This window comes from Harmonia axyridis, chromosome 3, assembly GCF_914767665.1.
Source record: "Harmonia axyridis chromosome 3, icHarAxyr1.1, whole genome shotgun sequence".
Classification (NCBI taxonomy): Eukaryota; Metazoa; Arthropoda; class Insecta; order Coleoptera; family Coccinellidae; genus Harmonia; species Harmonia axyridis.
This window is the reverse complement of record NC_059503.1, coordinates 32,256,041-32,274,258: the sequence shown is the minus strand read 5'-3', so window position 1 is coordinate 32,274,258 and position 18,218 is coordinate 32,256,041. Positions and strand designations below refer to the sequence as shown.

General features: G+C 34.3%; 1 protein-coding gene across 4 annotated transcripts in view; it reads left to right on the top strand.

Annotated features, from left to right (window-relative positions):
• LOC123675641 (osmotic avoidance abnormal protein 3-like) overlaps positions 1 to 18,218 on the top strand; it is a 37,218-nt gene that overhangs the window by 13,537 nt on the left and 5,463 nt on the right. For all 4 annotated transcript variants that reach the window (XM_045611083.1, XM_045611082.1, XM_045611079.1 and 1 more), the window contains exons 2-13: positions 9,740 to 9,832; positions 9,891 to 10,040; positions 11,496 to 11,710; positions 11,762 to 11,847; positions 12,532 to 12,711; positions 12,819 to 13,009; positions 13,081 to 13,218; positions 14,363 to 14,841; positions 14,914 to 15,201; positions 15,318 to 15,418; positions 16,906 to 16,967; positions 17,029 to 17,152. In XM_045611083.1, coding sequence (XP_045467039.1) covers positions 9,761 to 9,832; positions 9,891 to 10,040; positions 11,496 to 11,710; positions 11,762 to 11,847; positions 12,532 to 12,711; positions 12,819 to 13,009; positions 13,081 to 13,218; positions 14,363 to 14,841; positions 14,914 to 15,201; positions 15,318 to 15,418; positions 16,906 to 16,967; positions 17,029 to 17,152 — 2,086 coding nt within the window. In that variant the 5' untranslated portion in view covers positions 9,740 to 9,760. The remainder of the gene's footprint in view (positions 1 to 9,739; positions 9,833 to 9,890; positions 10,041 to 11,495; positions 11,711 to 11,761; positions 11,848 to 12,531; positions 12,712 to 12,818; positions 13,010 to 13,080; positions 13,219 to 14,362; positions 14,842 to 14,913; positions 15,202 to 15,317; positions 15,419 to 16,905; positions 16,968 to 17,028; positions 17,153 to 18,218) is intronic.

Genomic DNA, 18,218 nt, shown 5'->3' with positions numbered 1-18,218 from the left:
AATTATTTCTTAAACTTGCCAAATTCCTTCCTTATTTCCTAAAAAAGTTTTTGTTAGAATGCTAGTTTTTTTTTCAGAGATTTTGATTTGAAAGGGGAAAGGAGAAAAGAAAGGAAAGTAACTTTTTTTAAATTTTATTTAACTCAAAATTGTAATAGAACATGCATTCATTAATTATGTTTGAAATGACCTTCACCATTCCTTATACAATCACGTACCCTCTTTCTTATTTCTTCAGTTGTTACTGTCCGCTCTCAATCTTCTCACTGCTTCGTCTATTCTAACGGTGTTAGATCCGTACTTCTAGCTGGCCACGAAAATAATCCGAAATAATCAAATTTGTTCAACGTAGAAAAAATTGATGAAAAATCGAGTAGAGTGAGAAATCTTTCAAAAATCACAAGAACTAAAATATCTCTTAAACTGTTGATTTCTGGTTATCACGGCTCAAACGACAGCAAATGAGTCTTACTAACAGTACTAACACGTCCTCCAAGGTTCACGTCTAATTTGGAAACACCCTGTATACTGAGTGCCAAACTGCCAGTGATCTCGGTGTAAAACACCCAAATTCACAGAGAAATATTTGGCTTGAGAACGCCTTGCCTAAAAATTATTATGAAGATTAATTAATGAGAGTTATTTTTAATCTACATGCAACAATGTTTCTTGATGGCGTCATCAGAATCACATAAAACTTCAATAGAATATTTAATAAAAACGACGAAAGATTACGGGAGCTTTCGAACGGTCGTCCATTCATGCCCCAATTACACCCTTGGAGATCACATATATATTGAAACCAGTTATGTGCTCTCCAAGGTTGAAACTCATACATGAATGCAAGAGCGCTCAAAAGCTCTTACCTTTACCCAGAGCTTTCGTGATTTCTTTGCTCATTTGTTTTGTTATAAATTCAAAATGATTGAAATTAGAGTTTCATCTATTATTATACATCTCAAATGCATAAGACAACAAAAACATTCCAAATAATCAATTTATTGCCTGATCATGTTTGACCTACTTTCACTGAATATGACCCAGAATTACATTCAGTTGCGATCAATCGAAATATCGGTATAAAAATACAGGGGTATGTTGGCTTTATGAAGAGCTTCTGAATGAATATTGTTTAGACTAACCATGGGCAGTAGCTTTGGAAAACCGAATTAGTCATGTTCGGAGTTGGGAAATTGAGTATAGTCATTCATTTCAATTATCTGTCAGTGGTCGTTTTTGATGACCACGAAGAAATATTATTGTCTGAATATTTTCTGAATACGTGATAAAAATCTATGACAGCACTGAGTTGGAGCTTTTGAAAGAATGTCCTTTGACGATCAAAAATTCAATTCGATTTATGCTTAAAATTTAATCCGCATCCAGATACTGGAATGCTTCATTTCTAATTTTTTTATTTCATTTTATTATCTTTGATCTTATTCACACACAAGAATAGAAATCCTGAGAATAGCTAGTCACATATTGAAGTTTTCCCAAATTTTATCCAGTTTGAATTGAGGAGCATATTACATTATTGTAAAACTATAGCGATGCCATTTATTGGAAAAAGCGTTCTCTATGAATCTATAAAAGTGTTTTGAATAGAATTTACTTTTCATTGATATAGAACTGTTCTCTGTAAGTTGTTGGACCTTATTGCAAAAAATATTGTGAAAAAGGCAAAAAGGCCTTACCCAGAGACTACAACCTTTCGCTCTATTATTTATTTTTTCAAATGTCATGGAAAAAGTCATCAACATCGAGTTCTGAAACATCTGGAATTATCAACCATAGGAAATACGGTTTCCATCGTCAGAAACCAACTGATGACCTGCTTGCTTATATTTCACATATGTAGTAGCTCTACAGCCGAACACATGGTATGCAAGTGTCCAGAGCTGGCTGGCTTAAAAACCGTTCATATGGATAAGCCGGTCCTGGATACCCGAGAGGTAACGGAAAAGGACCCTAAGGAGGTTGTCAGTTTCATTAACGTCATTAACGACCTCCTTGGGTTTCCATGAATGAGTAGGGTAGAGAACAAAATATCTACATGGTCGCAGTTCCCGGAAGGCTTACCGAGCCACAAAGACCCCAGCTCAAATAATAAAAATAATAGTAGCTCTATCTATTGAGAAATATTGGGCAACCCAAGCCGTGGCACTAGATATCTCCAGGGTAGGTATTCGATGGAGTTTGGCACCAGGTACTCCTCGCCCAGCTTCCATCTTATGGCTTGTCTCCACATATTTGTTCTCTACTAGCTAGTTTTCTCTCAGGAAGGTCTCTTCATGTAGTGGTGGATAGAGGGACATCCAACTCTCTACCCATAAATACTGATGTTCCGCAGGGGTCAGTTCTGGCCCTAACACTACTTTTTACTTTTTTTTACTTCATATCAACGATTTTCTGGAATCAACTTCATGTCCACTGCACAACTTCGTGGACGATAGTACCTTCCATATATTTCTAGGATTTGCAGTTCGAAAGTTATCTTGTTTACGGATAGACGGGCATAATTGAATTTGAGGACGTATTCATCATTACAAAGCGTAACCTCGTCTTTAGCGGCCCACAATTCTAAAATTATATATAATAGGCATCGTGACGAAATGATATTGCGATATGTTCGGGGCACAAGCGCTCAAAATAAATCATCCATTAAAAAATTGCCTATTATAATAAAAAAAAAGGAATTTGAAAAAACATTTTGTAGGGGTAAAATAATGAAATGCACATTCATTTATGTCCTAGCCTTTTTTTACTTGTAAATGCATTTCGGAGGCGTGAATCCTTAAAAATAGCCTAATATTCCTCTAGTTTTCAATTCTAACATTATTTTTCTAAAACATTTGTACGATGAAACTTGATAAACCATTCATTTTCTCAAAGTTCTATAGGACCAACAATTTCGGAGTACCTACTTATTTAATTTTTTTTTTTTAATTTCGATCAACACCAGCCGCATAATATCTAGGTAGAAGTTAATATACCGATGGATCAAAATCAGAAAGAGGCACAGGTATTGGAGTAAATGGACCTAAAACGAGGATCTCTAGATCGCAGAGAAGTGTGCCTCCTATCTAGCTGCCTATACTTGCGCCCAAGAGTGTTTCAAAAGAAACCTCAAAGAGGCGCGTATTTATATCACTACGCTGAGATCCCTTATCCATTGCATGCTCCATATGGTATACCGATGGATCAAAATCAGAAAGAGGCACAGATATTGGGGTAAATGAATCCAAACCGAGGATCTCTATAGATCGCAGGGAAGTGAGCCCTCTATCTAGCAAACCGAGACACTAGCTTCATATACTTGCGCCCAAGAGTGTCTCAAAAAAAACCTCAAAGGGGCGCGTATCACTATGCTGAGTTCCCTGGAATCATAGAGCCGGAGGTCTCTACTGACACGGGAGTGCTGTTAAACATAAAGCAACTGGTCAGAGGAAAAAAGTAACTCTACCATGGGTCCGGGGCATTGTTTGTGGTATTGAAGGAAACGGAAAAGCCGATGGACTTGCAGAAAGGCCATCAAGGTTGACACCTTTTGGCCCTGAGTCCTTCTGTAGGCTTGGAAAAGGCCAATGTAAGGCAGCGGTCCAACAATGGGAGTGAAAAACACAACGGGTCTTGCTCAGGCAAAGAAATTTGTTGTGCTTTCACCAACCTATACCAGAAAACTCCTGAAGCTACGAGCTGATTTTTGGGTGATGTTGGGACTGCAGATAGTATTGTCGGGGCTAATGCTTTTTGTACTAAATGGGTAAGACAGCAAATGAGATCTGCAGGCTCCGGGAGAAGGATGTAGCGAACACATAGTGTGCAAATGTCCGGGGTTGACTGGCCTAAGAACCACTCACATGGGAAAGTCAGTTCTAGATACTCACGAAGTAACAGCCAAGGCTCTTAAGGATGTCGTCGGTTTCGTTAACCGTATCGGCGGTCTCCCTGGGTTTGTATGAATAGGTAGGTTAGTTGAGAACAAAATTTAAATTTGGTCGCAGTTCCCGGAAGGCTAACAAAGACATACGATAACGATTCAGTGAATAATAATTATATAAATTGCAAGAAATTTTCAGAATTTTTAGAACAATCTCCCTCTAAATTCCTTCAAAGTGCAAAACAAACGAAAGTAACACAATTCAGCCCCTCTCATTCATCGATAATAAAACAAACACATTGTCGTGAAGCAATTAATCAATAAAATACAGTCGGAGTTGCACCCTTCAACCTTTCAGAATTCGTTGAAATCCAGGTGAAGGTTAGGAGGTCAAACCTTCAGCGACGCTCTTGTTGCTGCTCACAAATTCATAGAAATGTCGATATCGATCCATCCACGTGGGCGGATGGAGTCATGTTTATTTCTCAGCAATGAACCGTTTTGTAGGGGTTTTAACAAGAGTGGATTTCCCCATTAAGTAATTTCAAGTGTATTTCCACTGAAACTAATAGAATTTTCGAGGAAAAGAATTACATAATCATTCGGTTTCATTTTGATATAAAAAAACGAGTACATATATTTTAAGATGGATCAATGGATATTTATTTCATTGTAAAGAAATATTATTGGCACCATATCCTTTTCATGAAATTTTCCATGACCAATTCGCAGATTTGTGGCTGAATGCCCTCGAGCTTGAGGTCTTGTGTTGATCAAACTGAAAAAGTCTCAACCCTTAGCAATTTTTTGATTACCGATTCGATTGTTCTTACTTTATAAGGGTGTTCCTTACCTTGGAGGTACGAAGAAAAATTAGAGCCTTCTTAAATAAATTGAAAAATAAAATGTCTCATACATGGGCCCGCAAAAGCTTTGTTTTCGAGGTACAGGGTGTTTCGTATTCCTATTTTTTTGTGAAGCTTATAACAGTTTAAGGGTGTTCAATACCTTGTTCATACCACTGCTATTTCAGTGCTAATTTCAGTGCATTCCAATTCCAAAGTACAGGTCGGATTCATTTCATTTTTTGAGTGAACAATGACGTGATAGTGAACTTAAAGATCTCGTCTCGATTTTCAAAAAAAAATCGATAGTATTCCGAAAATTGAACTTTGAAATTAAACACTTTCTTTAAATGACTATTCAGCTTTAGAGAGACTTCTCATTTCAAGTAACTCATCCACAAATGTTCAGTGATATTACGAGTTTTGAATTGGTGCAAGCATTTTTTTAAAATTGCTTTATTTGCTCTAATTGTAGATGTTTTTCAAATAGAATTATGCTTTTTGGAACGCCTCCCAAAGGTTTACGCCTTTTTGCAGCATAAACACCAATAGAATCTTGAACTGTATTTTATGGCTCGAGATGAATGACACTTTTATGATTTATGAAGGTAGGGTTTCTCTGGTTGGCTAAAATTGTGGACATTACTAGTTCATGTCAATATTGCAATGAGGATAGGGATAGATAGAAAACTTGTGATGAAATTATTGTTAGAATTACAAACGATACTGTTCCTAAAAATATATATGCTAGCTGATTTTATTCGTGATGATATCTAGAGAAGTACATTTTGAGCACTTAGTAGCATAAAGAAAATTTCAAAAGTCATAAAGAAGTTAAGATGAAAAAATGGTATCTGGATTTTTGCCGAAATATGGAAAATTATTAATATTTGAGAAATCTGAAAAAAAATTCTCAAAAAAAAAATATCTACAATATTTATCGTTTTAATTTAACGCTTTAAATATGCAATTCTTGATTAAGAAAATTTTCTCGTACTTCCTTCATTAATATTAACTTGAAAAAAATTTGAGTAAACATTTTTCGCTTCGTGAAGCCATTCTTGTATACATACCTCCTTGAAAATTTCATGTCATAAAAGTTTTAGAAATTGCAATATTTTTTTCAAAATAATTTTTTTCGTTAACAAAAAATGAAAAATTTATGTAATGCCATGTAAAGTGATGTGAGTTTTTTCTTTTTCATTATCATATACCGTTTCTCCATTAGCGAATGACATCTTTTAATCCAAAAAAAATCCGCTGTTTGTGTAATTGAATTTCAATAATATGAAATATTGAAATATTCCATTTTTTCATAAACAATTTATGAGCCTACGGTCATTTTTTTCTCGAGTTAATAGATGCCTTCGTTGATGAAGGAAGGATCATAACATATTAAATTGAAAAAAATTCACAACATTATATTTTTCGTTTCTTTAGATTTCTTAAATGTTGATAGTTTCCGAGATATCACTTCGTCACGATAGCCGTACTTTTCGAATTTTGTGACGGTTATGGTCTCCAACGATAGTGTTTGACTCACTGATGACGAATCCGTCCTCAAATTCGATTCTGGTCAGCCCGTCAGGCCGTCCTATACATGACAAATATATGATATGCAGCCCTTTCTCACTATCTATATATTCAATTTCAATGAATCTATAAATCAAACTAGAGCTTTATGAAACGTTATTTCTTAGAATATATAAGAAAAGATATTTGTAGACAATTCAATTTTGAAGGCATAACTTGATGATATTTTTTATATTACTATTATTTTATACCTCAATTCTGGCGAAGCGCCCTTATTCATCAAGATTGCATAACGCGTAGGGCTTCCCCTTGCACACCAAAAAAAGTTCTTGAGATTTGTAAAATATTTTTTCTTCGATTGACAGCAAATATTAATTTTGCAGACACATATCAATCGGTAAAGCATTACTTTTCCTGCCTAGACAGCAAAGTAAGTAGTTTCATGAATAGGCATCATCAGAAATGATTAATGGAAATAAAACATTCCAAAAAGTTGTCAAACTATATTTATTATGGACATATACATTTCCATAGCAACCACCCATACCAACAATTGCAATTTGTATCAAATTTTATTTTAATTTATCACTACAAAATAAATGAAAAGATCGATATTCAAGCTAATATCGGATGAAAATAGTTATTTTCAAATAACAAATACTTTCAATAGTTATTTATTTTACTATAGGTAGCAAAGTAGTAGATAGATTGCCGCGGCTGATAGTTGATAGCCGAGTCATATTATAAAAAATACTAATACATGGCTGAGCGTATCGTGGCTGGGAATTCAGCTAAGGAAGTCTATCACTACTTTGTCGCCTAGTAAAACAAATTATTGTGTGAATTTTATTTGACAATAACCCTTTTCATCCGATTTCGATGAAACAAAGCTTGAATATTGAACTTAGATGAGCTGAATATATCTGTAAAAACCCAAAGTGACACCCGATAGACAGAACAAAATACAACTTTTCATTCCTATTCTGTTACCCTTTTCTTATTGCCCTCACTAATTTTTTTTACGACTTATAATACGTGTCAAATGTCAAATAATCATTATGAACTTCAGGAGAATATAAAAAATTCTCATCTAGATAAAGAGACCGACAACAATAACCTAATAAATCACATATCTTATATTCCTATACACAGTGTTGTGGCCTCCAAAGGCGCATAAAATGAGAACTCAAAAGCTTTTCGAATTTTTCATTCTACAAATCTCAATATGCAAATTTTTCTGATTTTCTCTGTGAAATCTTATAACCAGAGATGATCATATATTTTTTCTCAATTCTAATAAATTGCTATTTCTATTATCCATACTCAAAATGAGTCCATGACAGTGGTTCCTTGTAATTTCTGTCTTCACAATATTTTCAGCGATTTTCTTATTTAGTATTATATACCTAGACAGTGGCGTACCCAGACATAAGCCTTGGATGGGGGATAAAGAAAAAAAAGATTCAAATTTTCCTTCTTTTGAAGAAGTTTTCCAAAGAATTCTGCTTACTCATAATAAGATTGTGATATATTATAAGGTTGTTACATATAATGGATATTCCTCCTGGGGGGTATAGATCCCCCTTATCCCCCCCTAGGATACGCCACTGTATCTAAACTGAACTGCATTTCTAAAGTTTACAGAAACACAAATTTACTCTTTGCAGGGCTTCATCGAGAGTTGAGATTTTATTAGGGGTAATAAATACCAAACAGGCGGTTCTAAAATAGAATGGGTGTGTCAGGTAAAAATCTACCAAAAATTTTCGGGTAGCTCCATCTAGCGGAATTGCAGTTTCAGCGCAAAGTAGTCTACAACCTTAAATCTTTATTGATCTTCTCTAAAAATTAAGTAAATAAGTACCAAAATTTATAATTAGTCTTTTCATCACATCTTACTTAATAATTTGAAATTCCCTGAGGATTACTGAAAAATTAATTGACAAGAACAATTTACAAATTTTTAAACTACCAGCAGTTCACATAAAAATAGTTCTGGTGGAAAGAAGAGTGCACCATTCCAGAAAAAATATCACCCTGTAGATTTGCATTCAAAATTATTATCTTATGATGAAAATTTCAAATTAGAATATCTAAGTGCTACGAGAAAAAAGCTTTAACTTTAACATCTGAATCTCGAAAACAAATCGTTTGCGGACCCATGTTAAAGGACTTTATTTCCGATTTATAATCCGAGGAATCTGTCATTTCCGTTTGTACCTCCAATTGAGGAATACCCTGTAGAGTCAATTCAAAACAAATATGTTCACAAATAAATTGCAATTTGAATGAAACACATCAAATTGTAAAACACAGCACGGACAATTTTTCGATGCGAATAACTCAGTTCAGTTCTTTCATAACTGCAGTATTGAAATTTTGAGACGAAAATGATGAAAAAAACCGAAAACAACGTTCAATGTATACCGATGACGAATGCAGAAATCGCATATTGCAAAACAAGGGGGTCGCCGACAAAGCGGATAGATAAAGGAAAATAATAAACCTTGGAAAAAAACATGCTCGTATTGTAATAAAAGTACACATCTTGAGAGCTATAATCAACTCATGAACCGTAAAAGAGTTCGATTTTTGGCTGCCGTGTCGATTTTAAAAAAATGTTAAAAAAATTATTGGTTCATTTTATGGAAAAATTTTCGTCTTTGAGAAGAAATGTTATATTTTGAAAATCTTGGGGAGGGGTAATTACACCTAGTCCCCCCCCCATTTCTACGCCCTTAACCCTTAATATTCATGCAAAATAGGGTGTAATGTCCTTTGGGTTGAAAAATATAGGCTGTCCCATTTAAGAAACACTAACTATTCTCTATATCTCTAAAAGGGTAATGGATTTCAATGATTTGTTATGAGTATCATATAAACCATAAAATTACTGAAAAAAACGTTTTAGAATTTTTTGAATATCTCGAAAAGAAACCAAGATATAACGAAATATTTGAAACAGTCATTTTTTAGAAACGCACTGTAACTTGAGAACTAATCAAGATATATATGACCTGTTTTCTAATATCTGATTATTTAGAAAAAAGAGCTCGTGGGCTTCCTTGGAGATTTTCCCTCTTAGTCTAATTGTTCTCGAGATTCTTTCAGTGAGCATCGAATTTGAGACACCCTATACATAGAGTGAGTACCTCAAAATGGCTGCCAACATCTCAAGCAATAAGTTTACAACCGTTTACCACTAAATACTGAAAGCTAGTAGACAACAGAAGCAAATTTTATGTATCAATTAGCTCTCACAAATCGGTACTCCTCAACAACTTAGAAATGAAAAATTGTTTTCGGAAATTATTCATATCAAGGATAAAGCATTGTTTCCATAACATAATTCGAATGAAGTCATTCAGTTGCCAAAATATGTATTTTGGGAAATTACAAACTCTAATGAGTATTTAATATATGTATAAAATCTAAGTAATAATCTTTGTTTCTCATTCATATTCGTTTTTATTTCTAGATGACTTGAATTAAAATTGTTATGGCTGAAAACGTAAGAGTTATTGTACGATGTCGGCCTATGAACAGAAGAGAGAGAGAATCAAACTGCAAGGTTAGTCATCCAAGAAAAGTTATTTTTCATTTTTCGAAATTAATTCTATGTGTTACAGTGTTGTGTAAAATGTCACGACTGCATGGTGGAAATTTGGGATCCAAGCGAAGGACCAGCTTTTCCCAAACAATTCACATTCGACTACACTTACGACGAAAACTCTACTACTGAAATCATCTACAACGATATTTGCTACCCGTTAGTAGAGGTGAGTACCCTATACTTTATTGAAGATAGCAATTGCCAATTTCAATTACCAACCCAGAATCACCGCCATAGTTTTCGAAATTGGAGAAATTCATGACAATTAGACAGCATCCATTTCTCTTGAGAAATCAGAAAGTAATCAATGTTTAAATTTTTAATCAATGTTTAGGCAAATGGTGCAGCTGGCCATTAATTTCTTTATATTTATATAATTAGCGTCGAAAACACGCTCACCTAATCATTGTTAGCAGATGATCTAGGAATATATCTTTTAAAAGAATGTTGGTAAAAGTTTTGATGGTTGAAAGAGTAATTTAAGAATTGTCCTCGCTCGACCACACTCTGATAAATGATCTCGTTGCTTGAAATGAATGTCTCCCAACTTTTATGAAATCAGACCATGCTACTCTTTCATGTAACATCTAATTGAAAATTTCCATGATGGACAAATTGACTAAAGGTATGAAATTTGGATATGCCTTGTGAGCAATCATGACCGATGTTTAGTGTTCTTTGAACATGTTATTCAAAATTTTGAAATCGCATCAACTTCGGGGGTCGATACCAACCATCCACATCTTTCTTATTTTATAAAGGTGATTTTGATAAAATTATCAATTTATTAGCTGTACCCGCTGTCCTATCTTCGAAAAACCCGGAGTCTTTCTGTGGTGTAAACAAATGCACCTACAAGAAAGAGTTTCGGGAAAAAGAGGTAACCGAAAGAGAAACTCTGGCGGAATCTTCCTGGTCTGGATCATTCCAAACATTTTCTTCGATACTTTGACACTACAAGATCCAAGAAGTATCTGGATCTTAGAAAGAATATGCTACACCTCCTTACTGGATTCCTCACAGGGCATTGCCGCCTTAGGAAACACCTCATGACAATGGGTCTAACAGAAAATGACGAGTGCAGATTCTGTGGGGAGGAGGAAGAAACTCCGGATCACCTGGTGACGGAATGCCTCGCCATTGCTAGCCAACGCAAAACCTGCCTTGAACACGAAACTTATAGAAATGAGGAATTAGCCTCCTTGAAGCCATCCCAGATATTGAAGTTCATCAGAACTGAAAGGCGAGCTGTAGATCACGTTATGGAGAGAAAGCTCTGATGGGGGGCACAATAGACCATCAGGTCGCAGTGAAACGTAACCTCTTTAATTAAATCTTAATCTTAATCTAGGTGTACCCGCTGTCAAAAAAGTCCTATCTTCGAAAAAAATATTGCTATCTTCGAAGATATTTTACATGTAAAATACCTGAAGGAGATACTGTATAGCGTAACAATTGTTATATTAAATAATCAAAAGTGAAAATAGAATAAATGTCATTTAATTTCTATTATAATGAACTTCCATCAATTGAAGACCGAATCAATCCAATATTATTCATATTTTCAAAGCTCTGATTCCAGACGGATTATCTGCAAGTAAAGTATATACTTCATTTGCAGAGCATCTTGGAGGGTTACAATGCCACAATATTCGTCTACGGCCAAACAGGGTGCGGCAAGTCACATACGATGGAGGGAAACAAAAATTCGGAACCTCCTGACAAAGGTGTTATCTCCAGAGCCTTTGAACATATCTTCGAAGCCATAGCTGTAACTACAGGTGTTAAATATTTAGCTATAATTAGTTATTTGGAAATTTATAACGAACAGATAAGGTGAGGTTTAATCAAGAATAATTGAATATTTGACAAATAAATACTTTGTAGGGACCTCCTTCTGCCGACTGAAAAGATATCAACCAATTGTGCTCTAAGTCTGAAAGAAACACCTAATGAGGGGGTAACAGTGCCAGGTTAGTATTATTTCTAAATGATAATGGTATTAGAGTGTCATAGCGAATGCACCTCTGTGATTTATCCTCTACAAATTTTATATAGTTTATTCGTTTCTGCTATTATCTGCTTCGAAATAATCCATTAAATATTCTTAAAAATATCGTCTTGCCTTCCATATTATGTTTTATATACACTCTTAAAAGTGGTTGTGAAATTAAAAATTGCCAACCCAATATATCGGGTGTCACAAATACGTTGTCCAGTGAGGGCAAGTCAGAATCCCTTTGAACTAAAAAAAATTTGGTGGCACATTTTCGGGCTCGATTTTTGAGAGGATTCATTTGGTGGAAACGGCAACCTCATTTGACTGTTTTCAAGTTATAAGAGAAAATTGAAAAATGGCGTGAAATGTTCTCATAACTTCTTATTACAGGTGTTATACAAAAACGTTCTACAGTAGACTTTTAACTTTTTTCAGTAAAATCCCTTGCTGTAGGTAATCATTTGTTTTTTATTAGATGTTTAGAAGTTATAATACAAACTTGGTGTTTGTGAAATCATTTTTTGTAATTCGTTACACTTAAATGAAATCCTTAATAAAAGCTAGGAAACTTTTATCACAATAAAAAAAATCAAACAATTCATTGTTCTCATCATGGGAAATCTCTACATATTTCTCTTTTCCTTTGTATTTTACACAGGATTAACATCTCATCCCGTCCACAATGCGTCGGAGTGTGAAAAATACCTCAGTATTGGATCCAAAAATCGAATGATTGGGGCTACCCTTATGAATCAGAATAGTTCGAGATCTCATAGTATATTCACAATCAGTATAGAGCAAATAAGTGTGCAGAACAACAACGAGAGTATCAGAAAAGGTAGGCAGTTCACGAAATCAATCAATAATCCATCAGCTCTTCTCTACAAGTACCTTCTTTTAAGTACCTAATTGAAGAGAAATTGCGTATAATATGGATACTTTTAGGTAAACTGAATTTGGTAGACTTGGCTGGTTCTGAGAGACAAGCTAAAACGGGTGCCACTGGTGATAGACTCAAGGAAGCTACGAAAATAAATTTATCCCTAAGTGCCTTAGGAAATGTTATTTCCGCCTTAGTAGATGGTAAAGCCAAGCATATTCCTTATAGGGATTCAAAGCTTACACGATTATTACAGGTGAGTGGGTAACTCAATAACCAATAACTTACCTCTGACTGATATTTGTATTCTGCGTTTTTTTTGACTAGGATTCCCTTGGAGGAAATACTAGAACCCTAATGATAGCATGCATAGGTCCGTCAAGTAAGGATTATATGGAAACTTTATCAACTCTAAGATATGCAAATAGGGCCAAAAATATATACAATAAACCAAAGGTCAATGAGGTGAGTTTGAACTCGATGGATATACAAAACAACAGGAAACTAATGAATGAATATTATTCCGTGATTTCGCAATACCGGAAAAATTCTACTGAACTTGTCACATTCACACTTTTGATTTGTGAATAGTAGTAATTAACAAGTTGTATTGAAAATTGATTATTGATAGGATACTCTTCTAATTTTCATCATTCAATGGCAAGCAGAAAAAACAGGTCACTTGATCATAACTGTTCAAATACCTTTCCTACTTGAAATTTTACGAGAATCATGAATTTTCTGAAATGGTAGGGAAAAGAGAATTGCCCAAAGGAAAATGGATCTTTTTATTCAATCTGTATAAAAATAATAAGCAGGTCTTCTAGACAGCCTGCCTGCCTCCTGATGCCTTGTCAATATTTTTTGGCCTTTAGATAGGCTGGCACAGCTATTTTCAATAAGTGCCACTAGTAGCGCACAATCTTCATTTTGTAAAGTCATTCAATGAAATTGTTTCCTTAATAGAGTGGAAATCAAAAATTTCAATGACCAATATTGCATGCAGCTGATAAACGATTAATTTATCGTGAAGAATTATTGGAAGATGGGTTCTTTAATCAAATTTTTCAGTTCATATATGCACATTTTGCGCATATTCAGTTAATTCTATAATGAATTTGAACGTTAGTTTATTGGAAAACAGTGTAAAATCTTAGTGACCCTTGTTTTTTGCTTGCCAGTGCATTTTATGCATTCCAAAAGAAGCATATTGTGTCCCTGGTCTTAGTAATATCACACTGCACTTTTTGTCGAGCAACTTTTTAATCACAGAAATAAAACATATTAGTTTTGAGAACTCGTCCACAGGCGATCATTTAGTTGCGGCAAAAGCAAAGATATACTTTATGGTGTGATATAGCGAGAAAACAAATTGTAATTTATAATTTTTTTTTTAAATAATAAATACAATAATTAATTTATAATTTTACATATAATAATCAATTTATAGATTTATTTAAAAAAAATAAATACAAAAGCTAGAAAACTGATTCAAACATTCGGTTGAAAAACTATTCAATATTAACAATTTCTCGACATGAATTCTAACAAGTATTCATTAAAACGAAGATTTTTTTCATCTTCATTATCGATAATTTTCTCCTTGTAGGATCCAAAAGATACCATTCTTCGACAATACCAAGAGGAAATTGAGAGGCTCAAAAATCTACTGGAAACAAAAACAATAACAGAAAGTACAACAAATTTTAAAGACATTCCAATAATTGCGGACATGGAAGTAAACGAGAATGTGCAGTTTAACACTGATTTGGATACAAAAAGAGACGAACTAATAAAAGAATACGAGGAAGAAATGAAGAAACTTAAGAACCTCCATGAAAATGAAAAAAATGAGAAAGAGAACATCTTAAAGCAAATTGAACAAATAAAGATTGAGTACGAGAAGAATCTGAATGCTATGAATCAGCAGATGAAGCTTAAAAAAGAGAAAGATTTGGTTTCTGAAAAGGAAATTTTGAAAAGGATAGAAGAATTGAAAGCTTCCATGATTGGAGGAGAGAAAGCGCATGACCATGAGCTTTCAGAAAGGAGGAAGAGGAAGAAAAGGGCAGCAGAGCATCGAGCTAGGTAATATTAGTTTATAGGAAGAATAATGTTTTGTTAGAACGTAATATTGATGGCTTCAAATTATTTTTTCAGTGTAATCGCCCATTTGCTAGCCAAAATTGATGAAAATGAAGATAGAGAAATACTCCAAAATCAATATAAAGATATATCCCAGGAACTCAATCTCAAAAGTGAGATCCTCAGAAGGTACAAATATAAGGTGAAGACATTGGAAAAGGAGATAAAGGATATACAAGGTGAATTTGAAACTGAGAGGCAGGACTATTTGGAATCGATAAGGAAACAAGAAAGAAAGATTACATTATTGTCTCAAATAGCTGATAAAATATCGACAACATTGAAGAAGGATTGTAATTATAGGTAACTTTTTATGTTATCCAAAATAGATTTCCATTGAAATGTTTCTCTATAATGGACATTTTTGATGAATTTTTAATTTCATCTTAGTCACTCTTATGACTGATTTATTTTTGTAGTGATATAGATTCCATCAAAGAACAAGCATTATGGCTGGAAGAAACTCAAAAATATAAACTTCCCGAAATGGTTACACATCGAACAAAATTGCCAACACCAGGTAAACATCAATCAAAATCACAATACAGAGTGGGCCTTTGAAAACGAATAAGCGGCTCTGTTGATCAGCAGAACTGAATTATATAAAAACACTCAGACAGGTCAACTACATTTTTGAGGGGGACATCATGCAGGATTAAATTCACCCAAAATACATTCCATCTCTCGAAAGCTGTGACCGCCACCCTTAAGTTTTAAATGACAACATATGGCAAGTGGTAATTACCTACCTCGAAAGAGGTATTTTTCCCTCTCAATATAACACAACAAGAATACTTTATTTAATTTTGTCTCTTTGCTATATTACTTTACATACCCAAGAAAATGTTTCAGGAATATTTTCCACAGAAAAATTCTTGATTCTACTTCAATCATCTGGTGTTGCATTGTAAACAGTGAATGTACAACATTACATTTAAATCCTTGGTTTCGAAAAGATAAACAGGAACTCTATCAAAGGTTCTAGTTAATTATTAAACCGCAGTTCTCAAATCTAGTTTTTATTCATTATTTATATAAAAATAAAAAAAAAACCTATTATCCAATTAATGTGAAATATAAATATTATATAATATAAAGGACAAAAAATGCAAACCACCCCTACAAAATACATTTGGCACACCAATTTAATCAAGGTGATTTTGATAGTCGACAGGAATTTTTTGGAATCATCTCAACGAGAATAGGTGCTGATGAGAATTTCCTCTTCAACATGCTTTTCTGATGAGTTTGAATTCGACTGTGAATCGTCATAATTGTCGCTATTGATCAGATGTCAATCCCATGTTTGGATACTAAATCTCCCCAAACACTCAATGTGTGGCCCGGTATTTTTGTGGACCATTTGTTTTGACCAATATCGATCGACGGTAACCTGAAATTATTAACAGCATGTTTGGATAGAATGTTTCCGAGATGTTGGAAAGGAAGAAGAGGCTCTATAGAGTAGCCATCCAGATCTCCAGATTTAACATCACTCGACTTCGTCCTGTAAGGTCACTTGAAAAACAAAATCTTTGCATTCAATTCAGTATCTCTGGAAGATTTAGGACATAGAATTATTGAAAAATGCAGTCGAATAACTCCGGAAATGGTACGAAATGTGGATCTAATTTGTAACAGAACTTGTACTCTTGTGTAGAAATGGGAGGTAGACAGTTTGAACATTTAGTTCATTGACAATCGCAATTATTGCGACATCTGCTTCATCAGACATTGTTTTTATTGGTTGAGTGAATAGAAAGTGATTTCCCAACTTCAAGTTCCTAATATCTCGAAAATGAATTGATTTATTCTTGTTGTTTGATAGTAAGAAGGTAAATACTTTTAAATTGAGGTATCCTTGCCATTTTTGTCCCCCTCGAAAATATAGCGGTTTTATATAATTCAGTTCTGCCGATCTACAGAACCGCTGTTTCGTTTTCAATAGCTCCCTATGTATATCAAAATATTACTAAATGAATAATCATCATTGTTCTCTTTTATTAGGTAGATTAGTCGACATACAAACTGCTCCTGCACGTTTGAATTCGTTCACAGAGGACGAAAAGGTAAGCAACCTTCTTCAACTCACATTTGTTAACGTTGTGTTTTAAATTTCGTACTTTTCAGAGTGGCAGAAAATTAGATGTTGATACTATAATCGAAAATTATTTTCCACCAAGAAAAAGAGCTAATGAGCTTTTGAACCAATCTACCAAACTAGATACTGCACAAGTCTTCAACACTTGGAGAGGTAGGTATTTCGACATTTATTCTAGTTGAATGAATATTAAGAGTCTTAAAGGTTGATTCATGTTGTCATGCAAGTGGATCGCATTCAAAAAACAAACAACAACAAAAAACTGTACAGTGTATGATCCTGTCAGTGTTGGACAATGTGAATTAGTTCATATGATTCATTATCATTAAATGATCATTTTTGGCTGTTATCTGATTAGTGAGTAAACTATAAGTGCCTGATAATTCAAAACAATATTGAGCTTAGAGCTTGTTTGAGGAGAATCAGTGGTGTTCTATGTAGGCTTTGTTACTATTGTAGTGACTCTGACTGTTCGAGAGGTGGCGTTCTGGGTGTCGCGTCACACTCTAGTGCGGCCTCGGCAGGGCAGCCGCTTTGCAGCAGAATCACCTCTCCTGGATGGAGTGAGAGGGTGTCTTGGGAAGGGATCGATGGATAACCCAAATGAAGAGTCCACCAGCGGTCTCGGGACGAAACACCGCAATACCTAAAACGCCAAACTATGTTACCCAACAGTGTCCAACCATTCGTTTTTCGGTACAAAATTAACAGTGCTGTGCCAAAGTAAACAAGGGACGTAGTAACAAAGCCTACACAGAAAACTACCAGTTCTCCTAATTAATCAAATATGTGTTTGAGAAGACTCACAGATACTTTTGGGCAGTTGGGATACATATATGAAAAAAAATTTTTTTATTCGTCATGTACTTATATTCCAAAATATGCGGCGAATACATAAACCGTGAGAATAGACCGGCAATTTCGTTATTTACTTATATTTCACATTATGGAAGGTTTCAAAACAATCGAAATCAGGAATCAAAAATGCCTAATAAATTTTTTCATAAAAAACATTTTTTTCTTTAAATGAAACAACCTGTATATTTTCAATTGAAATACCGAAAGATCCTTCAAAGAAAAATAAAAATTCTTCTTTGTAGGAATATATGCCATATATATGCTGATACGTTTGCATTGTGAGAAGTGCCACAACTTCAAAACGAACTAATTGTTCAGTAAAATTATTTCGAACTTAGTAGAGAATATCCATTAATATAAT